Source organism: Dama dama, chromosome 15, assembly GCF_033118175.1.
Source record: "Dama dama isolate Ldn47 chromosome 15, ASM3311817v1, whole genome shotgun sequence".
NCBI lineage: Eukaryota > Metazoa > Chordata > Mammalia > Artiodactyla > Cervidae > Dama > Dama dama.
Window position 1 is genome coordinate 60,602,410 of NC_083695.1, and position 21,283 is coordinate 60,623,692.

The 21,283-nt window shown below is 36.8% G+C and overlaps 1 protein-coding gene across 2 annotated transcripts in view; it reads right to left on the minus strand.

The window, feature by feature from the left end:
• Positions 1-21,283, minus strand: part of IDE (insulin degrading enzyme) — a 93,122-nt gene that overhangs the window by 23,845 nt on the left and 47,994 nt on the right. For both annotated transcript variants that reach the window (XM_061162187.1, XM_061162186.1), the window contains exons 5-14: positions 19,439-19,561; positions 14,628-14,740; positions 13,898-14,060; positions 13,090-13,182; positions 12,579-12,670; positions 11,569-11,649; positions 9,712-9,815; positions 4,849-4,951; positions 2,822-2,944; positions 849-931 (exon numbers count right to left, since the gene is read on the minus strand). In XM_061162187.1, the coding sequence (XP_061018170.1) occupies positions 849-931; positions 2,822-2,944; positions 4,849-4,951; positions 9,712-9,815; positions 11,569-11,649; positions 12,579-12,670; positions 13,090-13,182; positions 13,898-14,060; positions 14,628-14,740; positions 19,439-19,561 (1,078 nt within the window). The remainder of the gene's footprint in view (positions 1-848; positions 932-2,821; positions 2,945-4,848; positions 4,952-9,711; positions 9,816-11,568; positions 11,650-12,578; positions 12,671-13,089; positions 13,183-13,897; positions 14,061-14,627; positions 14,741-19,438; positions 19,562-21,283) is intronic.

Sequence of the window (21,283 nt, forward strand, 5' to 3'; positions counted from 1 at the left end):
AACAATGTTGCTATCTCTACAATCTCAACATACTTGTTGGTGAACTACTAACATTCTACCTAGAAATTCTTTTTCCCTCTTCCAAACATTTAAAACACATCTCAGCTTTAATTTCATGCCAAGGAAATCAAACAAAAATTAATGAAAAAGTTGATCATCATAGTGAACATTATTAGATGACGATAGGGTTTTTTTTTTTTAAAATAAACACAGACAACTGAATTTTAGAAATATAAAATTACAGAGTACAAACTCACAGAGTAAAATTTGAATTGAATGATAACATTATCACACAAATAAAGAAGACAGAGATGAACTAAAGATTTATATTGAGGAATCACTGCAACAGTAACATTATTCATAAATTTTACTAAACATCTTCTACCAAGTCAGAAATAGAGGACGCAACATCTAAGGGCTCCAGACAATTAAAGGACTGGAAGAGACTCAAGATCATTTAGTAGCTACTACCTTTTTTTCTGGACAAGCTCTAGGAATACAAAACCAAAACCACAACAAAAAACCACCCTAGATTATTTAATCTTTTTTTCAGTGAACTTCTGGTGAATCTATAGCCTTCCCAGATTCAAAATCCTCAAGGTCAGGAAGATCCTCCTAATAGCTAACATAAATCATTTCAGTTGAAGAGTGTGCTCCTCAAAGGAAAGGAAGAATTAACAACCTTGGCTCCTAAAATACCATTTAACAGAAGATGCAGCCTTCCCTGGTCTACGCTAAATAATTCTAACTCCTTTTATTTCCAGACATAGGTACTTAAGGAAGCAAAGAAAACTTTTAGAAATATTGATTTTTATAGGAAGCTTTGTAGCTAGATTCATTTTACATACCTGAAAAATTCAAAGTTGAGACAGGCCTTGGGCAAGAAAAACTTATCATCTTGTTTGAACCAGAGTTTGCTCATAGCTGTATCCTGTGATGGAAACACAATATATTTAGGGAAATATAGGCACATTTGACAAAAATCTTCAATCAAATCTCTCTTCAAGAGGAGGAGAACAGAGGCAACAGCTGAGTTTTGTTCTGGAGAGGCTATTGTCCCATGGCTCTGAAGCACTCTCCAAGAGACAGCAGATGGGAAGCTGGAGAGATGACTGGTAACTCTAGCAGCAGAGAGAAATTACCCTCTTATCTCACCCTGGGGCAAAGAGATGGGGACCCAGTGGAGGAAGAGACAGACAAGAGAAATCAATACCAACTATCCTGTCCCTATCTTTCTCGATGTTAGAAGGCAGATGCAAGAGTCCTTGGAGGGTAGGTATGAGGCAGCCAGCCTCCAAGGTGGGCCACATAGATCCCAGCCTGCAGGAATTCACACCCTTGTGTGGTCCTCTTTCCTGTGCTAGACTAGGGTTGGTCTCTGTCTGACCAACAGAATATGGCAGATGTGATGGTATGACACTTCTGAGATTAGACTATAAAAAGACTCTGCGGTTCCCATCTCAATCACTCATTTTCCCTCTTGGATCTCACATTTTAGGGGAAACCAGCTGCTGTGTCAAGCAACTCTATGGAGAAGCCCATGCAGTGAAGAACTAAGATCTTCCCTAAACCACACAACTGAACATGGAAGAGACTTCTCCAGCCCTAGTTGGGCCTTCAGTCGACCAAAGCTCCATCCAACAGCTTGACTGTCTCTCTCATGGGAGACCCTGAGCCAGAACTACCCAACAGAGCAACTTCCAGATTCCTGTCTCTTGGAAGCTGCATGAGAAAAAATAAATGTTTGTGGTTTTAAGCTGCTGAATGTTAGAATAATTTGTTACACAGCAATGGATAACTAATACAGCCAAGAATGAATAAATAAGCCACTCCCTCGACTCTCCACTCACTCATTCATACCAAATTATATAAAGTCTTAGAGTTCACTTGAACTACTTTGAAACTCTGAGAAGAGACATAAATGGTTTAGTGTTCTCCTTACTTTATCCTAAGATGGCCTATTTAAAACACACAAAAAATTAGGAAAAGTAAATAAGCTTTCTCTTTGAATAACCTAGCCTTTAACTCATTAAAATATAATTTTTAAAAGAAAAGTGACTATCTCACTAGTAATCTAGTTACTTGAGATAAATTTCATGGTCCTAAACACTAACTCTTGTCTCAATGACTTAATGTTAGGTCTTCTGAAGGGAAAGAAAGATGTTTGTCTATGGAAGTAAGTTTATAAAGAGTTAGTTTTGAAGTTTAGAAAAGAGGATGTGCTGTAATAATTTGATCCATTTTCCCACATAATCTACCCAAGGTGTGAAATAATGACATGACAAGAACATTTGGAGGAAGAAAACTCCCTTCTCAATCATTCATTCCACGGACTTATAACTCCACTAACTTCATACAGCCACTCTTTCAAAATGAGAAAGAATTGTTTATAAAGGCAGGAAATCCAACAGCTTCCCCTGGATATGCTCTCTTCCAGGCTTTAGAGATTCTTTCTTATCTTTAACTTTCATGATGCAGCATAAGTCTACTTCCTTACTGGGTCTTCAGTGAACACAGAAGAAAGGCTTTCAACACTGAGTTATATCTTTCAACAGACGAATTATAGTCCAGACTTACTACTTTATTTTCTGCAAAGCAAACAATTCCCTAGATTCTGTGCCATACAGCAGTTTTGTTTGCTTTGACATTTTTAGCCTTTTAATATTTTTTTTAAGTTATTATCTCTGCAAATCTTCTGTTATCTCTGGGGTGGGAGCCCCCTAAATCAACATAGTACCAAATGAAAGAAACCCTCTCTCTAGTCCCCTCCATGTAATAGGTCTGTCCCCTAACTTTAATATCACTGATTCTAACATATTACCTTAATAAGAGAAGGGTATGGCGTTGCTTCTTTTTCTAATGACAAAATTTCAAAATTTGTAGGGATAAATTCATTCTTCGTTGGAAGTTTAAATTTCCCATTCAGATCAGCATTTTGCCATTTCTGGATGAAGAGTGAAAAAATACACAAACAAAAGTGATTAGAATCTGATTTAAGAGTTTAAAACACTCATTTTGCTTAATATCCAGGGAAACAATAAGGGAATAAATATCAGCATTCTTTGCCACCATATGTAGAGGCTACTTACAAAATCTAGCAATGACTTTTCATGAAACTTGAGTTGGAATCTCCGGAACTAATCAATGTTTTACACTTATCTATCCATCTTTCTTTTTTACACATCTCTAAAATGACCAGCCGACATGAAGGAACAATCAGAGACTATGGAACGCGGAGGCTAATGTATGAAGATCACATTTGCTCTAGCTCTTTAGAGAATGGAGAATAACCTGCACAGAGACATACTTCCACAACTGCCAGACAACAGGTGGTTAGTCTAAGAGTTAACTTTCAGCTATACTAAGTTACTTGCATGTATAGCTTGAAAACTAGGTTAAAGAGGGTTTCTTTCACTTCACTTCTGAAGCCTGGCCCACTCCTCTCCCAGATGACCATGTGAATTTCCAAAGTGGACCAGTATTTCAAGCCTAAGGTTAATGACAAATCTGAGATTTAAGTCAGCTTAACTGTAGAATAGGATTGACCCAACCTGCAGGCTGGGTCTGTTCCATGGGCTACTTCCAAAAACTAAGTGAGACTGATCAGGCCACAACTGATGAATTCTGACTTGTAAGACTTTTTATTACTTAAAAAAAAGCAACCAACTGCCAGTGCTTCTGGGTTCAGTAATCTGGTCTCCAGTTGATGTCGCATAGCTGTGCAGCTCTTGCAGTTCTATTTTGGTTCCTGCATCTGTATCTTTTGGCACTGGGATGGTAGGGAAATTGACCACATTATTTATAAGTAGCAACTTAAGTCTCCAGAATAGCTGAATCGTAGGGAATGGTAAGCACTCAGCAAGTAATTTCACCGCTGAGCTTCCAGATCAATTTGTTTTCATTTCCATTTGGGGTAGGTTTGTCACGGTCAGAATTTGGTGCAGGGTTTTCTCTTGTTTTGGGGTTAGTTCACATCCAGCACTAACCCATGGGAGATCACCTACCCTCACAGCTTAGTAAGATGCACATTTTCACACACTAAAGGATTTCAGTCATTTCCTCCTGTGCTGTAGCTATGTCAGAGAAGTATCAGTAATGTCTTTCTTTTTCTTTTTTCTATTTTGTCATTACCCTGCTACCTTTAAGAAATGTCTATTGTTAAAGTTTAACTAGTATTTAGTTAGAGTGAGGTTTTCTGATGTCTTCCCATGAATAAAGGACACAATCTCAAAGCTACATAGCCAATGAAAACCAAAAAAGAAAAAGCACTAGACAAGTAGATAAGACAAACAAAATCCTGACTCCTTATGTGTAACACCAGCAACATACTACTTACTACACATACCTGTTTTGAAACAAACTGTGATGATCCTATGTTGACGAAAAGAGCAATAATACAATATGAGGCATAAAATATAGCCCCTCCTAAGGTGAAGACAGTATGAATCCCAGAAACTGCTCCCCATGTGTGTTCAGAGCAAGGTCATGAGCTCTCAGAAACCCTTGCATCTGTCTTTCAGGTTCCTTATTTCCATCTCTTCCTGCCTGTCTTGGTGCCTTTGCATCCCTGTGGACTGTGAACTCCAATAATCTTTGACTGCATAAGGCTGAAGTCTGTTTAACCGTCCTGCTGGTCTGACAGACATGTGAGAAGACAGCTGTGGTGACATTTCTTCATGTAAGTCCTAAGCTCCAGCTCTCTTCCTCCCTGTTGACGCCTCCTGGGAGGGCACAGACAGCGCTGGGCCACGGCTCTCCACAATCTGGGCTGGGAACTGGCTGACCCGGGGGCCTCCCGCTCCTGTGTCCCTCACGCATCGGGCTCCCTCACAGACGGGCGAGCCGTACCTTAATGACCTCGTCTGGTATGGCTTCTTGTCTGTACTGCGTTCCGTACCACTCTTCTGTGCGATCCGTCTTTCCTTCAAAAGATTTGGAAACTATTGCCACCCTAGAAATAGATGGAAAAAAAATATCTATAAATTCATGTTGTATACATAAATTTATAGAATCCGACTCATGAAAATATGAATAAATGTTCAAGAATGTGTTGGGCTTCTAAGACCAAGTGTTCTATGAGGCTTAAGGGAAATGGCTATGTATGTACAGCAGTCTCTGATCACAGTCTCTGTTACCCTTTGATTATAGCCCATCATTTTGGGTGTGAAAAACCGCTTGCAAAGAAGATTCTTGTTGTGAATGCTATTGACTAGAATCTTAAAAGAAGAGTAGCTGGGGAGAAAAAAAAATGGAACAAAGGTCAGCTGAAAAATAGTCTTTGAAAAAGCACAACAAATTGAATCAGCCATGGATTTACATGTGAAAAAAAAAATCTGAAAAAAGAAAAAGCACATCAAAGTACTCCTTCCCAGGAACAGCTCAGGCCCAAGGTTACAAAAATGGCTTAGAAAACTTGTTGGCTCATTCAGAAAACCAAAAAAAACTAAAAACATTCTTTCACTGTAACTTGCTAATTTGTACTCTGTTTTGTTTTTTTTTCTGCCAGACACTGCCATCAATTAACTGTATGTATTATATTTACACTGGCCTTCCTGCTGCCAGGGGAGATGGGGACAGGACCAAGAAAAACATTTCTTTCTCTGATGGGATAGTAGGAACTTCATAGAAGAGAAATGAGAAGGGGAAAAAAATAGTTTAGGGAGGGAAGGCAGAGGTAAAATGTCAGAAGATTATAAGCAAAGAAGCCGAAGAAGCTCTGTACCAGTGGAGCTCCTGTCCTAGGGAAGGTTGCTGCCTTTTAATTGTCAAAAGTTAGAATCATTTCACTCTGACTAGCTGGCTCAACGACAGACTGGGAGCAACCCTTTTGAATTGTGTTGACAGAGTGCTAAGTCAATAGCTTGGAAGGCTTGCCATGTAGTCAGTCCTGTTATTGGTTTCACTTCTTTATGTCCCAGTTCAGACAACTAAGTTCATGTCTATTCTTGCTTGTTCTCACTTATCCTCCCAGAGGTTAGGTTCCAGTCTCTGAATGTCAGTATCACAGCTCAAAGTCCACTCCTTTCAATCAAAGCTCCCCTCTACTGAACACCCATTCATTTTCAGAATCCTAATCTCTGTGTTCCAAACATCTGCCCATCACTGGACTGCCTCAACCCCAGTGCCTGACTGTCAGAACCACAGTCTACTTCTTATTCATTCTAGATAAAATAGTCTACCTGGCTAGCTGGATTTGGCCTTCTCACTTGCTTCAGGGTCAATATTACAAGAAATCTGACTCACCTGTCTGTTAGAATGACTGACTTAATCTTCTAGTTTATGGTATTCTGGATCTGGTCTAGCTGCCACTGACCACTATGTGTTCTAGAAAACATGCTAAATAAGAATATGTTCCACAGAAACACACAGAAGAATCCAAGGGTCTAACAGATGAAAGAGTTCGGATATTGTATCCATGTTGGCAATTTGAGAATCCCTTATGAGGGATACGTGTAATGTACACAGAGCTCACATGGCCACATGAAGAGTATGTGATGTTTCTTAAGGACATTCACTCAATACATGACAGAGCCAGCTAAGGCTCAGTCATGTAAACTGCCTCCACCCCTGCTGATTTCTCAAAGAATGAACGGATTAATTCTTAGGGAGACACCTAAAAAAATGTGTTAGGAAGTAGAATTACATGGTAGAGAGGTGGTATTCCCATCTTCTCTTCCATGACATGCTTGATTTTGAAAAAGTTTATTACATAGATGGCTCTAATTTCCCTGAATGACAGCCCCATGTATCAGAATAATAAACAAGGGATTGATTACAACTTATGAAGACTGGGGCATTCATTCAGCAGTGGACTTGCCTTCTGGAACAAGGAAACTTTAAACTCAGTTCTGAGCGAGAAAGTGAAAAAAACTCAGGGAAAGCTGCCAAATGTTCTGGAGGACGACCATATGACACAGAAAGAAGCAGACAATGTAGGCTAATGAGTAAGTTAAAAAGGGGGGAGAAGGACAATTTACTAGGTACAATCCTGAGGGATTTGGATAGTTAGATACCAAAGTAAAGTGTATGGGTAACAGGTGAAATGTTACCATGAGGCTCCTCAAACTAGGTAAATACCAAATATTGGCCTAACAAAAAGAGAGACCAAGAATTAGCATATCATTGAGGAATTAAAAACTGAAATAAAATGATAGAATATGTATTTTTAAACAAATTATGAAGGGGAAATAACAGAAGAGACAGCTTAGACACATGTCAAACATACAGAAATCTACAAATCAGAGTGTGGAAGCACAAGAGGACCTCAATTAGGAGAAAAAAAGCACAATAACTGAGGTACACCACAGAGAGCTACAGTATGTTTAACTGCAGACAACTGAGAAAAACTGGCACGGACGCTGCAGCACCTTAGACCATCTGCTGGAAATCTAATTATGCTAATAAAAAAACCCAACCTAGTCTCCATGAGTTTTTTCCTAAATGTGTGTTGGGGGGGCAATGCTATTCTTTAATTCCATCTACAAAGAATTGGCTACTGATATGGTACTAGCAGAGGAGGGCATGGCAACCCACTCCAGTATTCTTGCCTGGAGAATCCCCATGGACAGAGGAACCTGGTGGGCTACGGACCATGGAGTCGCAAAGAGTTTGACACAACTGAGCAACGAAGCACAGCACAGCACGTGGTACTGACAGGATCCTTGGGAATATGAGAGAAAGTGATCCGCTCGTTTCATACTGAAGCTTACAATACTAAGAAAAAGAAACAGTGGGCTAGAATGAATGCTGACTGCTGAGTTCAAGTCAGTCACTTAGAAGTGTTCAGAGGAAAGAATAGCTGCCGCTGCTGATGGGACCCATTCAGAAATAATCTTGACTATAGACATTAAAAGGCAGTATCATTCCCAAGGGACGAATTCTCATGACACCTTTGCAAACAATCCCTGAGACAGAAAAGAGGGAAGACAGCCAAAAATGAGAAGAGGCTTCACAGGTAACTGTTATGAATTTAAAAAAGAATTGGTAGGAACTGCACAGACCTGGCCATCAGAAACAAATTCTGGTTGATACCATGACTCTCTTTCTTTGAGATCTTGCCAAAATCACAGTTAAGATCTAAATTAGGCAAGTCTCCGGGCTTCAGTTTCATCACTTTTTACAAGGGATTCAACTAGATAAATTCTACCCTCTTACTAGTAGTACACAATATTACATCATATTTTTAAAAGATAGACAACAGAGGAAGAAAAAAGGCACAAAAATCTAGGCACAAAAATCAATGATTTATTTGTCTGTCTTTTTGACAGTACTATAATCGTCTTAAGTACTATGGCATTAGAGTAAGCTTTCAGATCTGGCAGTTTTAGTCCTCCAAATTTTCTTTTCCTGTGTAAAAGTGTTTCAAGTAATCTAGGTCCTTTGTAGATCCATATAAATTCTGGAATCAGCTTACCAATAGCTTAAGGAAAAAAGCCTATGAGGACTTCGATTGTGATTACATTGAGTCTGTGAATCAAACTGGAGAGGATGGATATTTTAATAAAATCAAGTCTCCTCATCTATGAGCAAGGTTTTTAATATCTCTTGGCACTGTTTGATTAAATTAATTCCTAAGTATTTTATGCCTTTGTTGCTATTGTAAATACTTAAAAAAAATTTTTAATGTTTTATTTTTATATAGTTACATACTTCTATAATTAGGAAGTTGCAAAAATAGTACAGGGAGGTCCTGTGGCCTCTTTACCCAGTTTCCCTCAATGGTTACATTTTACCTATAATATCAAAACCAGGAAATTGTTGTTGGTACAATGTGTGTGTATAGTTTTATGTCATTTTACCACATGTACTGATTTTGTATAACCACCAATAGTATTTCCTTTAATTTAATCTCTCTACTGTTTGTTGCTAGGATATGTCTGAAAAAGTTCAAACAATGGTAACTAGGAAAATGACTGATAGAACAGTTCTGTCAGAAGATCTTTTCAAAAAGTTCTATCAGATTGTTGATTTTATTTGTAAAATGACTGCTCCAAAAAAATATTTATTCAATCACCAAGTTCCCAGAATTCTGGAAATATGTGCTCAAAAGGGGAGAAAAATAAAATATGCTAAATATGTGCCAATCAAATGTATACCTTTTATTCTTGACTTTTAGAAAATATAGATGAAATTCAATTTTAAGGCAGAAATATCATGGGGTAGCTCATAAGCTCTTTAGGGCTGATCCTCCTCTAATAGACATATTTGTTAGCCTAACAGCTCCTCCAATTTTTGATTTCCTGATTAACCACTAGCCAGTCAGAAGCATTGAGACTGTAATCCTTACTTTCACTTAAAAAAACAGAAGGTGTCCTCACTTGCTTATAAAACCAGACAAATGAGCTGACATTTTGGGAGTTAGAGTTAGGATGAAGCCAGGTTAAGACAATCTATTATTATATCTTATTCATAATGAAATTATGATTATGTTGTTTTTTTTTTTTAAAAAGAATCTTCATGTTTTCAAGATACTGACTTAAAATAATCAAGACTGGAGGAAAGGTTAGTGAAGAAGTGTGGATAAAGATCAAAAAGGCTAGCCATGTACTGATTGCTAAAGTTTGGTATTGGATCATTATACTGATTCTCTCTACTTTTGTAATCATGCTTGATAAAAAGTTTAAAAGCATTTTATTCACAATTTCAAATTTTCAGATTCTAACTATCACTGAAAATCTAGTATGTAACAGTAACATCTGTAGAGTGACTCACCGGACATTTTCTGGTCTGAGTTTATCGAGAACCATCTCTATTAAATCTGGTCTGAATTCTTCCAGTAAATATTCAGCTGTGAGCACTTCTTCTAGGGGATAATACTTTTTAAAAGGAAAATAAATACAAAAGGAAAATAAATACAAAAGTAAAATGTGCAAGGCTATGATACAGTTTAACTTATTAAAGCAAACAGACCTCTAACACATAAAATCCTCTATTTTACACCCCCGCTTCCCTCCAATTAAATTTTATTTCATTGTAAAGATTTCTGAATCTTTTCTCTTTCTTACCACACTTTAAGCAGTTTCATATTGTGGGATAATTTTACAGTTAATCCCCAAATACACCTACGTTATAGAGAACAAAAGTACATTTTTTCAGAGAACAAGTAATACCTCTAGCTAAAAACTGAGTGTTGATAAAAAAAATTTGGTGATTAAACGCTGACATCTATAGGATTCTTAACATAAAGTATACATATTTTAATAGAATTTCTACTCAAACTTCTATGAATGAAATCAGACAAGCATTTAGAAAGTTGTTATGGAGGAAAAATGCCTTATATTTTCAGTTACTAAAGAAAAATAATGTGAAAGATGCTTTTTAGTAAGGGCAAATTACTGAGACAGACTGATTCATTCATTCAACAAGTATGTAATGAACACCCTACTCTGTGCCAGGCACTGTTCTAGGTGCTGCCGTAGGTACAATGGTAGGTAAGACAAATGATGTCCCTGCTCTCTAAAGAGCTCATGTTCTAACTGGGAGGAAAGTGAAGTGAAAGTGAAGTCACTCGGTCGTGTTCGACTCTTTGTGACCCCATGGACTGCAGCCTACCAGCATCCTCCGTCTATGGGATTTTCCAGGCAAGAATACTGGAGCGGGTTGCCATTTCCTTCTCCAGGAGATCCTCCCAACCCAGGGACTGAACCCAGGTTTCCCTCATTGTAGGCAGGCACTTTAGCTGTCTGAGCTACCAGGGGCCTCTAACTGGGAGGGAGACGGACAATAAACAAACTAATACTGTCATTATACTGATAAAATGCTACAAAGAAAATTTAAAAGGGGCAGGGTCATGATTGAGAGGTCAGGGAAGGCGTCTCTAAAGGAGAGACATCCGAGTGGAGACCCAAACGAGAAGAACCTAGCCATGCAAAGACTGTAAGTGCTCCAGGCAGAAAAAAACAGCAAATGACACGGCCCTGAGAGGGAAGAACAAACTAAATGCTTAAAGATTAGACAAAGAGCCAGGACAGCTGGAGTGGAATGGGAATGAGAGAGGTGGGAGGGGAAGTGATATGGAATTCGGTCAAGTGAGAGGCTGGAGTCAGATATCGTTATGGGTCAGGTAAAAATTTAGATCTATTTCAACTCTGATGGGAAACCACTGAAAGGCTTGACACAGAGGAGTGAAATAATCTGATTTGGGTTTTCAAAAGATCATTGAGGCAGGGAAAAAACACTAAAACTGGGGAGACAGCAAACACGGAGCTCAGGTAAGAGTCCATGATGGTAATACAGGTAAGAAATGAAGGTAGCTCATATTAGGGTGATAGCAACAGAAACAGAAAAAAGTGGGTGATTTATAGCTTTCACATAAGTAGTACATAGTAGAACAAAGCCAGTAAGCATGATGTCTATGTAATGAAAATATTACAGATGATGATTTTCAGGATGATGAAAATTAAGATTTTAAATATGTCTTCACATCAGAGTTCACTAGTTGCTACAAAGTCTAAAGTTTGACACTGTAGCTTCAATTTTTATGATTTGTATAGTACTGAAAGTAACATATACAGGATCACTGAAACACTCTACGTGCCAAAGTATAGAGTAAAATAACAATAAACTTACATGTAATATTCCGGCAATCTTAGAGGTATAACCCCGTGGTCTCTCTTTATCTTTAAACCTAAAAGCAACAGCATTCAAGTCCTAAAATGAAAAGTTAATCCAATTAGACATAAGTTACCTGTTATTTAGAAATACTTTTTTCCTTGGTGGTGGGGGTTGGTTTGCCTCCCATTTTCCTCCATATGTAACTATCACACTTTCTGAAAAAATGGCTATGCTTCATTTAGAAATGTACAGAACACAAATGAAAATAACAAATATAGAACATGATTCTATAGGCTAAATGTTGAAACTATTAGTCAAAGAATTAGGAAAACTGTCAAGGAACCCTGTGAGATTCATCAGTTGCATAGATGATGATTTTACTGACCCTCTCAGAGAATTGTAGCCTGATTAGAAGTTACTGTCCTAAGTTTCACAAACAGAGATTACACCCTTAAACAAAATACATTTCAGTCTTGAATAGATCTTAAAGTAGATGTTAAAAAAAAAAAAACTCTTAAAAGAAGTCTTTAAAAATTTAAAAGACAAATACCTTTTGTTCTATGCAAAGAAAGAAAGAAAGAAAAGGACAGGCTTTTCCCTACATACAACAATAAAAATCACTTTTAAGAACACAATAATATATATAATAATTCACTGTTTCTTTGAGAGTTCAATACAAATTTTAGATACAGCTTCAGAGAACTGGAGTAAACACTGGTACATAAAAGCTCAAGAAGCTCCTTGCTTTCTTCTCAGGGATAGAAAAGCAATCTATTTGTTTCTTTCCTCTTCCTCCTAAAAAGAGGCTACTTGATGCCTCAACCCTTAATTATGTGTCAGGTAACCAATCAGACTAGTTAAGACTAGGCCTTAACTAAAGCTACTATGCATTTCAAAATTTTAGAGTTTAAATTAGGAACAATAAAAACTTTAAAAATTTCACTGGGCCTTACATTTAAATTAACTCACATATACTTGTTTCTTGAAAACTTTCCATAAAAAAAATTTTGGTGAAACAAAAGTACCTTGCACTCTTGGAAAACCCATTCTTGAGGTCCTTCTGCTCGTAACTTCTGAATGTATTGAAACATGTGCAAAATTATATCTTCAACATGTACTGGAAAAAGAATGCACACTTAAAAACCATTCAGTCTTCAAATCCTTCAAAGCAAGGAGTTTACTCCTAAGGTAAGTCAGGTAGGTAGAAGACCTTAGAAATGGACTTCTCACCTCCCTGTGACTAGGTTTAGGGTCCCACCTACATGGCCTTCCAAGATCTGGAATTTGTGACAGAAGGGACTTTGGGGTAATAAATGAGCAAACAAAAAGTCAAGTACACATTTTAGAAGTGCAACAATGATCAGATGTTAAGGAGGGAAAATCACCCATGAAATGGAGGCCAAGTTACAATAGATAAAACAGTATGAATTAAAGTCTTTATAGCTTTACAACAAAAAAACAGATCCAGAGCATAAATAAGTTAATAAAAGTTAATCATAAAAAATCAATTTTCATTCAAAAATGGCCAATACTTACATAATCCTTCCTCAGTCAAGTCCACATTAATGATAAAAAACATAAAACCTCGGGCTCCTTCCTTTTGCCCACCAACAAGAGTATTTACCCAGCCTGTAACAGTCAAAGGAAATTAACGTGATTGCTTGTGTGTCTTCTTTTAAGACAAGGAATTTAAAAAAAAAAATTCATTCTATACATTCCCAAGAGACTAGAAGGGCATTCTGCAGAAAAGACTGGGCAAAAATCAGTTCAGAAAAGCAGTTTCAGGCACTGCAAAAGATTCAAGGAATTTTAGGGGTTGGGAGTTTTTCTTGGGACTCCTCAAATCATTTCCCAAATCAAGAGTAGACTACTGTGCTTAAGTGCTATATACAGAGTCTGAGTGGAGAGGAACCTTGGAAATCTACTGACTGATCCTAGTATTAATACACCCTTTGATGGATTTGATGGATAAGAGTAGATAAATGTTTCAGCTCATTTCATAGAGATGGTAAACAATATACAATATGAGATTTACATTTTTTAACCTCTATCTTATTTAAAACATGGGCCACAATATCTTTTGAAATATTTAAACTTCACTGCTCAATACCAAAAGGGTAAAACAAATTATGAAAAAAGACAAAAACAAAAACCCCAAAGAAGAAAAAAAAGCATACTAACAACCATCACCTCACTCTCCCATTAACTCTAAATAGTCTCATCTGAAAATATCCCTTCACAGGGAAATATTTAGGAGAAATGAGAGCCAGAGTAAAAAAAAAAAAAAAAAAAAAATGATGGAGATGGGGTACTACCCTCAGAAGGTGGGACCCAAGAGACTCACCCTTTGATTTAAGTTCTGATAACAGACTTCCAGGGCCTTCGTGCCCAATGAGATGACCGAGATAATGACCTGGATTTGATTTGTAGTATTTCTGAAGGTCAGGTATGGGAAATGTCACATAAAGATTCCTAATATCCTTAATGGGTACTATTTTGTAAAGTTGCTGGGGGAAAAAAACAAACCACAAAAGATTAGCTATGTACAAGTCCTATCAAAAAAAAAAAAAAAGAATTTACAAACTATGAAGAATACTGATTTAAAACAAACAACAACAACCCTGATTTTCACAGAAGAATCCCAAAATTCAGGACAGAATCAATTGTCAGAGAAAATGATACTGACCAAACAGAAATAAATGACCTGGGCTCTTTCTTAGTGGGATTTCATTACAGTTGGTATGCGGTCCATGTTTGGTCCTCTGGACCATGTGGCTCAATACTTTTGGATGCTTGCCTTCTGGCACTGCTTACCAGCTTCTACAGTCTGCCAAGGTTATAGCTACCAAAACTACTTTTAGCATGAAAAGATCAGAACATATTGTTACATTTTTGGTGATACATGTCTCTAGTATATGTGAAACTGATTTCATTTGACTACCCAGACAAATATTAAAAACCATATAAATAATGAAATCTCTAAAATGTTCTATGTACTCTTTGGCAAACTAGGCATATATTATGTGCATAAATTTAAAACAGAAAAAAAAAATACTAGCAATACATGCACTTACTTTAAGATGTTCTTCTTGGAAAGGATGTTCAGGAAATTCTGGCAATGGGACATTTTTGTTCTCTACTTCAGAAAATAACTTTACTACCAGATTAGTCAAGTCATCTAAAGATTCTACAAGAAAACAGACAATGGAAACAGGACTTAAACTAATCATAACACCTAGTGGGTAGTATTTAAAACCCTAGGATTATATGTGTACATGTATAAAATCACTATGTTGTGTACCTTACATTTATACAATATTATGTTTTAATTATATCTCAATAACGCTGGTGGGAAGAACCTTAGGATCTCCTGAAAAATCTCAGGACTACAAAAAGGAAAGCCTAGGAATTTTTTAAAAACTCCATCTGATAAGTTGAAGCATTCAGTTAAACCCTACCAGAGTCTGTATAACTTCTGTAGTTATGCAATATTGACAATTATACCTCACAAATGTCTGCCTCTTTATAGTCTAAAAAACTATTTTACAAATATTATCTTGAAATAATTTAAAAATAAACATTAGAAACAAATAATTAGTGGCATTTGGAAACTGACTATTTTACCTACAATTTCCAACAGAAACATACTAAACCACTGGCTGACAGACAATAACAATAACTTTTTAACAGTCTAAACCTATTATTAAAGGTCAAATGTTAGTATCTGTAAGTAACTGATTTTGAGGGAGAATAGTATAAAATGGTGAGAAGAATCCTGAGTCAGGGGATCAGAGGACTTTGATTCTAACCCCAACTCTAACACCAACAAATTATGTCAGAGTATTCAGACAAACTGGTTAAGCACTCCAGGTTCTATGAAACATGAAAGCTGGGTAGGGTGATCACAAGTCTCTTCCAAGGTCTAACATCATATGATTCTGTATCACACTCTGTCAAACTCAAGCAAAGATTTGTAATTGTCCTAAGATTATATAGCCACATGTGTGTGAAATTCTTCTATGTTATCATCTATCTATCTTTTTTATAGAGAAATGTAGTTGCAAAGTTTATAAAATTATATAGATGAGATGTTCACTGCAGTATTGTTTTTATAAAAACAATAAAAACTGGAAGTGACTGAAACATCTATCAATGTGTACATGTTATAAGACATCTCTACGTTGGAATTTTAGGTAGTCATCAATGAGAGGGAGATCTGTATGGGCTGACATGAAAATATCTCAAATTTCTGTTAAGTGAAAACTGCAGATTTCAGTCCCATGTAGTATAATCTCATTTAATTTTTTAACAGATATACATAAATCTAAATCTATCAAAGAAATTCTACTTTTGGAAGTATAACAAAAAATGATTTAAGGTGACTATCTTTGAAGAGGACACAGTGTTCATAAGGTGGGATGAGGAAGAAGAACTGATTTCCATTTTTATATATTTCTGTTTGGGACAAATTTTTTTCTATGCACACGTATTACTATTATTCTAAAAAGAAAAAAAGTGGAAAAGGTTATCTTTTTATAAACAAGATAACCACTCACCTTGATTCTGTCTCCTCAAAAATAGGTTATTTATAAATGGTATAAACATTCATCACTTATTACTGTCAGGAAGCGTTTGAATCAAATAAGAAATTTCCCTTGATATTCTATGACCCATTTTGAACTTCTCCATGAACTCTGTAAAAAACACTTAATCACTATTTGACAATTGTCTATATATATATGGTGAAGTTCTCTTTTAGGTCTATGAATGTGGGTATGTGCACTTTATTTATAAAACATATGCATTTTTACTTCAATTTTTTGGGCTTGTATGAAGAACCTTAAAATGTCCAGAGCCAAATAGAAGGCCCAGCACGTGGCTGCCCGTTACATGACAGTGAACTCAGGAGTGAAGAGGGTGTATCTTGCGTGAAAGATGTCAGAGACATCTGACACAAAGACATAAAGAAACAGACAGATTAGACATGTAACTGGAAACAAAGGGGGTGGCCAACAATGATTTGTCAACCTGAAATGCTGACGACAGTGGGGCCCTTCACAGCAAGGTTCTACTAGGATATGCCTTTCCTTTTCAAAGCACAAATTCACCGTGTAGCTTTTTAAAGGTAAGGCAACTGTGCCATAAAGCAATATCTGTCTTCACCATTAGGCTGTGAGCTACCAGAGAGTAGTCCCATTCATCTTTACATTACCAGGACTTGGCCATCCTAGGGTCTCCACTTGACAGCTACCTATTTGTCAAGTGTCCAGGTAATTGGTGCTGCCACAACGAGAGAGAGGACCTCATGGGAAAACAGAGAAAAACTTTTTTGGCCCTTTGTGACAGAGATTCTGCCACATGGTTACTCTTCCTCTTCCCTCCTCCTAGAAGAAGGAGCAGATTATCCATTAATCCTCTAAGAGATCCTGTTTCTTCCACACACCACTGTACTGTAAGGACACCTCTCCCAGACCTGTCATCAAATCCGCTCAGCAGAGCACAGAAGGTCAGTCACACCAGTCACACCGGAGACCAAACTGGAACAAAGAAACTCTTTGTTTCTTTCAGATGCTCATTCTGTCACTTCCACTAAACCAAGAACACTGAGGGCAGGGTTCATGTCTGAGTCATCTGTTGTCATTATTACTTGCCCAGTAAGTGCTTACTGAAATCACGTGTTTTATCTCAGGAGGACATGAACAAAAATACGCTGAGAAACCTACTTCCAGGACTAAGCTCTAAATACCAAGTGATGTTTTCGTTTTTACACTCCACAGACTTACCTAACTTCAGAAAGAACATAGAATATAACACATACTTTTTTTTTTTTAGCCTTCTCCTTGGACCCATTTTATATCCTCATTCTATTATCAAGTTAAAGTAAACATAGGAGTTTATTTTCTACCTACAAAAGTAACAGTTGCCAATTTAGAAAACTTAGAAAAACAAAAGAAGAAAAAAAGAAGAAAACAAAAGTCTCCTACAATCTCATGATTATGGAATGCTGCAAACAGCTACCATTTATGGAGTATTTGCTGTTCACCAGGTACTATGCACTTTTTCTGCATTATATCATAAACCTCACAACAAATATGTGGTACCACCTCCATTTTAACAACGCAAAAATGAAGAGCAGGGAACAGAAGTAACTTTGTTAGCTCACAGCCACACACTGGGTAGGTGGTGTATTAGGAATTCAAACCCAAGCTCTCAGACTCTAGAGCGTGAGTTCTTAACTACTACAGCCCGTTATTACATTTCTGGTATGTTTTTCTATGCTGTCTTATGTCTCCCACTTACGTCTATTAGAAATCCCCAAATGGGATCATACAGCACATAGAGTTTTTATAGAGTGCTTTTGTTTTCTATTTAATACATTAAGAATATTATCCCATGCTATTAATACACTGTCATAAAACTATTTATTCATTTAATATTTATTTACTGAGTACCTATGACGTACCAAGCACTAACCCAGACAAATCAGTGAACAAAATAGTTTCTATTCTCAAGTGACTTACATTCTGGTACAGCAGATAATAAAGAATGTTTAATATTTCTTTAAATATTAAATATGTGATAATTTTTAAAGATAAATGTTTGATAAATGTTTTAAAGAACAATAAAACAGCTGGGAGGTGAGAAAGTGAGAGAAGGGATGCTATTTTCTGTAAGATGTTCTATGCTATAGCTATAACATCACTATTAATCAATGTCCTGTTAATGAACATTCAGCTTGCATCTAACTTTTTACTAATAAATACTATACTGAAACATCCTTGGACATCACCTGTTTGAACAACTCTGATGATTTCCTTAGACTGCACTTCTAAAAGTAAAAATGTATTTTTTAAGGGTGATGCATCTTAAATTCTCCTCTGTAAATTGTGGAGGAATTGCATAAATTGTATACACAACAAACACAAAAGAATACCTCTTTTTATAATGGGTATTAGTTAAAACAAAATCCAAACCAAGATTATGGTAACTTAATAGGGGAAACAACATATTATCATTAATTTGCACTTTTAGAATCAAACCTTGGTTGCTTTCTCATAGTTTTCCTAGTTTATAATCATCTGCCTTTTCATTTTTTAGTTTTCTGAATTTTATAAGGTCAAATCTCTCAATCTTATCTTTTACACTTCCTTTTCTTGCTTTTACATGCATAGAGCACCAAAAGTGAAAGTGAAGTCGCTCAGCTGTGTCCAACTCTTTGCAACCCCATGGACTGTAGCCTACCAGGTTCCTCTGTCCATAAGATTTTCCAGGCAAGAGCACTAGAGTGGGTTGCCATTTCCTTCTCCAGGGGATCTTCCCAACCCAGGGATCAAACCCAGGTCTCCTGCATTGCAGGCAGACGCTTTGCCGTCTGAGCCACCAGGGAAGCTCCAACTTCCAACGATCGATATTAATTTGTATTTTCTTCAGGTCTCCATTTAAAATCACCTAAGCCAAAGCTCCAATACTCTGACCACCTGATGAGAAGAGCCAATTCATTAGAAAAGACCCTGTTGCTGGGAAAGATTGAAGGCAGGAGAAGATGGGGATGGCAGAGGACAAGATGGTTGGATGGCATCACCAACTCAATGGACTGAGTTTGAGCAAGCTCCAGGAGATGAAGGACAGGGAAGCCTGGCATGCTGCAATCCATGGGGTCACAAAGAGTCAGACACAACTGAGCAACTGAACAACAAGCTTCTTTTTAGAACAAAGTGATTTAAAAACAAATTCCCTTCCACATTTTCTCCAAGAAGATCATCTGCAAAGCCTCTGAACAGATAATAGGAAATATCTTATATCTTTCTTCCAATACTTGAAAAAGTGAAAATGGAATGGAAAATCAGATAACCCAAGTCAATGAAAAAATTTTAATATTTCTTACCTCGACCTAAAACGCAAATAGCCATTAAGTTCGATGAATAATAAGTAGAATGGAATTTCAGTAGCTCTTGTCTTACATCAATGCCTTCTTGGTTTGGTCTAGTCTCTAGAGTATATTTGTTACCTGAAAGGAATGAAAAACATTTCTAAGAAAAAGCAAAATATGTGAATTTCAAAGTTTCACAATTATTACTAACATTGCTTTAAGGTAAACTTAAAGAACAGAGTCCAAACAAACACATTCATAATGATTAGTCAAGTATGTTTGACCATAACCTGGATAAACGGGACAGTATAGAACAAACTAATAAAATTTTATCTATAGAGCTTTCCCTCTGGAACTTGAAGTGCTTTATGAAAATTATAGTTCTTAAAATTCCTATGAGGTGGTAGGTATTATGAGCACTTACAAGACAAAAATGAGGTCCACATGGCCTCCATTCACACTTACTTTAATTTCCAATTCCCTAGGTGGCTCCAAAATAATTGAACATAGTCACTGAGGGATCTTTTCGGAACTTGCCAAGTTACTTGTGGAAAGAAATGTACTATTCTTGGCTGAAGCATTAAATTTGTGATGTGAATTCTCATGAATTTGATCTAGACTGGTAAAAATTGGATGCAATGCTATTCTTGTAAGTCTCAAGCGATGTATACAGAGTACCACTATGAGATCTATTATGAAATTTAATAACTAATTCAATTAGGATAAAATGTGCGTGTCAAGAGCAAATAGTCCAACTGTCTAAGTACTACATTTCTAATAAAGATCTTGCCATTTAAAGGCTGGGAGGTGGAATTTCAGTAATTTTGGTATCTCTCTAAAAATGGCATCTTGACTAGAAATATCTTAAAATCTAGTATAGTAACTTTTATTGTTCTCACTTATACAACTAAATGGGCTCCTGGTAGAACATATTCTCGACGTGTTTCCCTCCGGCTTGGGTTATTATAGTGGCTAATGAACTAGCATTTAGAGAATCTCTTTCACCAAACTGGGATCCAGAGAGAGCCACCAGATGGCGTTCTCAGATCCAGTCCTTATCCTTGAAGAGCTGCATTGTACTCTTAGCCAAGATTCATGCCCTGAATGCTTCAATCAACAGATCTAGTGGAGTGTGCAAGAAACAGTCCAGCAAGTACTCAGTAACCTTTTTCTAGTTAGAAAGCAATCAAATGTACTCATATTCACTGGCAGCAGCCTGCTAATCAAGTTTCCAGGTTCTTCACCAGTCCTCTCAGTTTCAAGAAAGATCCAGTTTCACTCCAGATCTGCTCTGCCTGAGGTCCTAAAACATCCCCTCATTCTACCTGAGGAATCCAGATGATCTAAAAAGTATCCAGAGTCCTAACTCCTCAGAGAAAGAAAGAAAGAAAAGGACAACAACAAAAAGCTCTGTTTCCGGGTAATGGTTAAAAGTTCTCTCATATTAAGGTGAAACTTGAGTATATACCTCCCTTTTTTACTAAATAAAGGTTCCAGAAGCCTCAGTTCCAGAGGGACTAGGCCCTAGAGCTTCATTACTCAATCACACTGCAAAGCACAGATTCTTACAATATGTGCATTAAAATCGACACACTGGGACACCCAAGCTTGGAGAAATCACGTTTTATTTCAAGACTATAAGTGTGATAGCGTTAGACAGAAATCACATTTTCAGTGTCAAGTATGATTTGATGTGCCTATTCACAATCTGGTCAATATATTGGTTCTTAAAACCTCAAATCAAAATATATAGAGACAAAGGATATGGCCTTTGTCTAGAACTTAAAATTCTTTCAGGTTGACTAATTCTAGCTCATTCTGCTTTTATTTTAATATACCTGAATATCTTACCATTCTAAT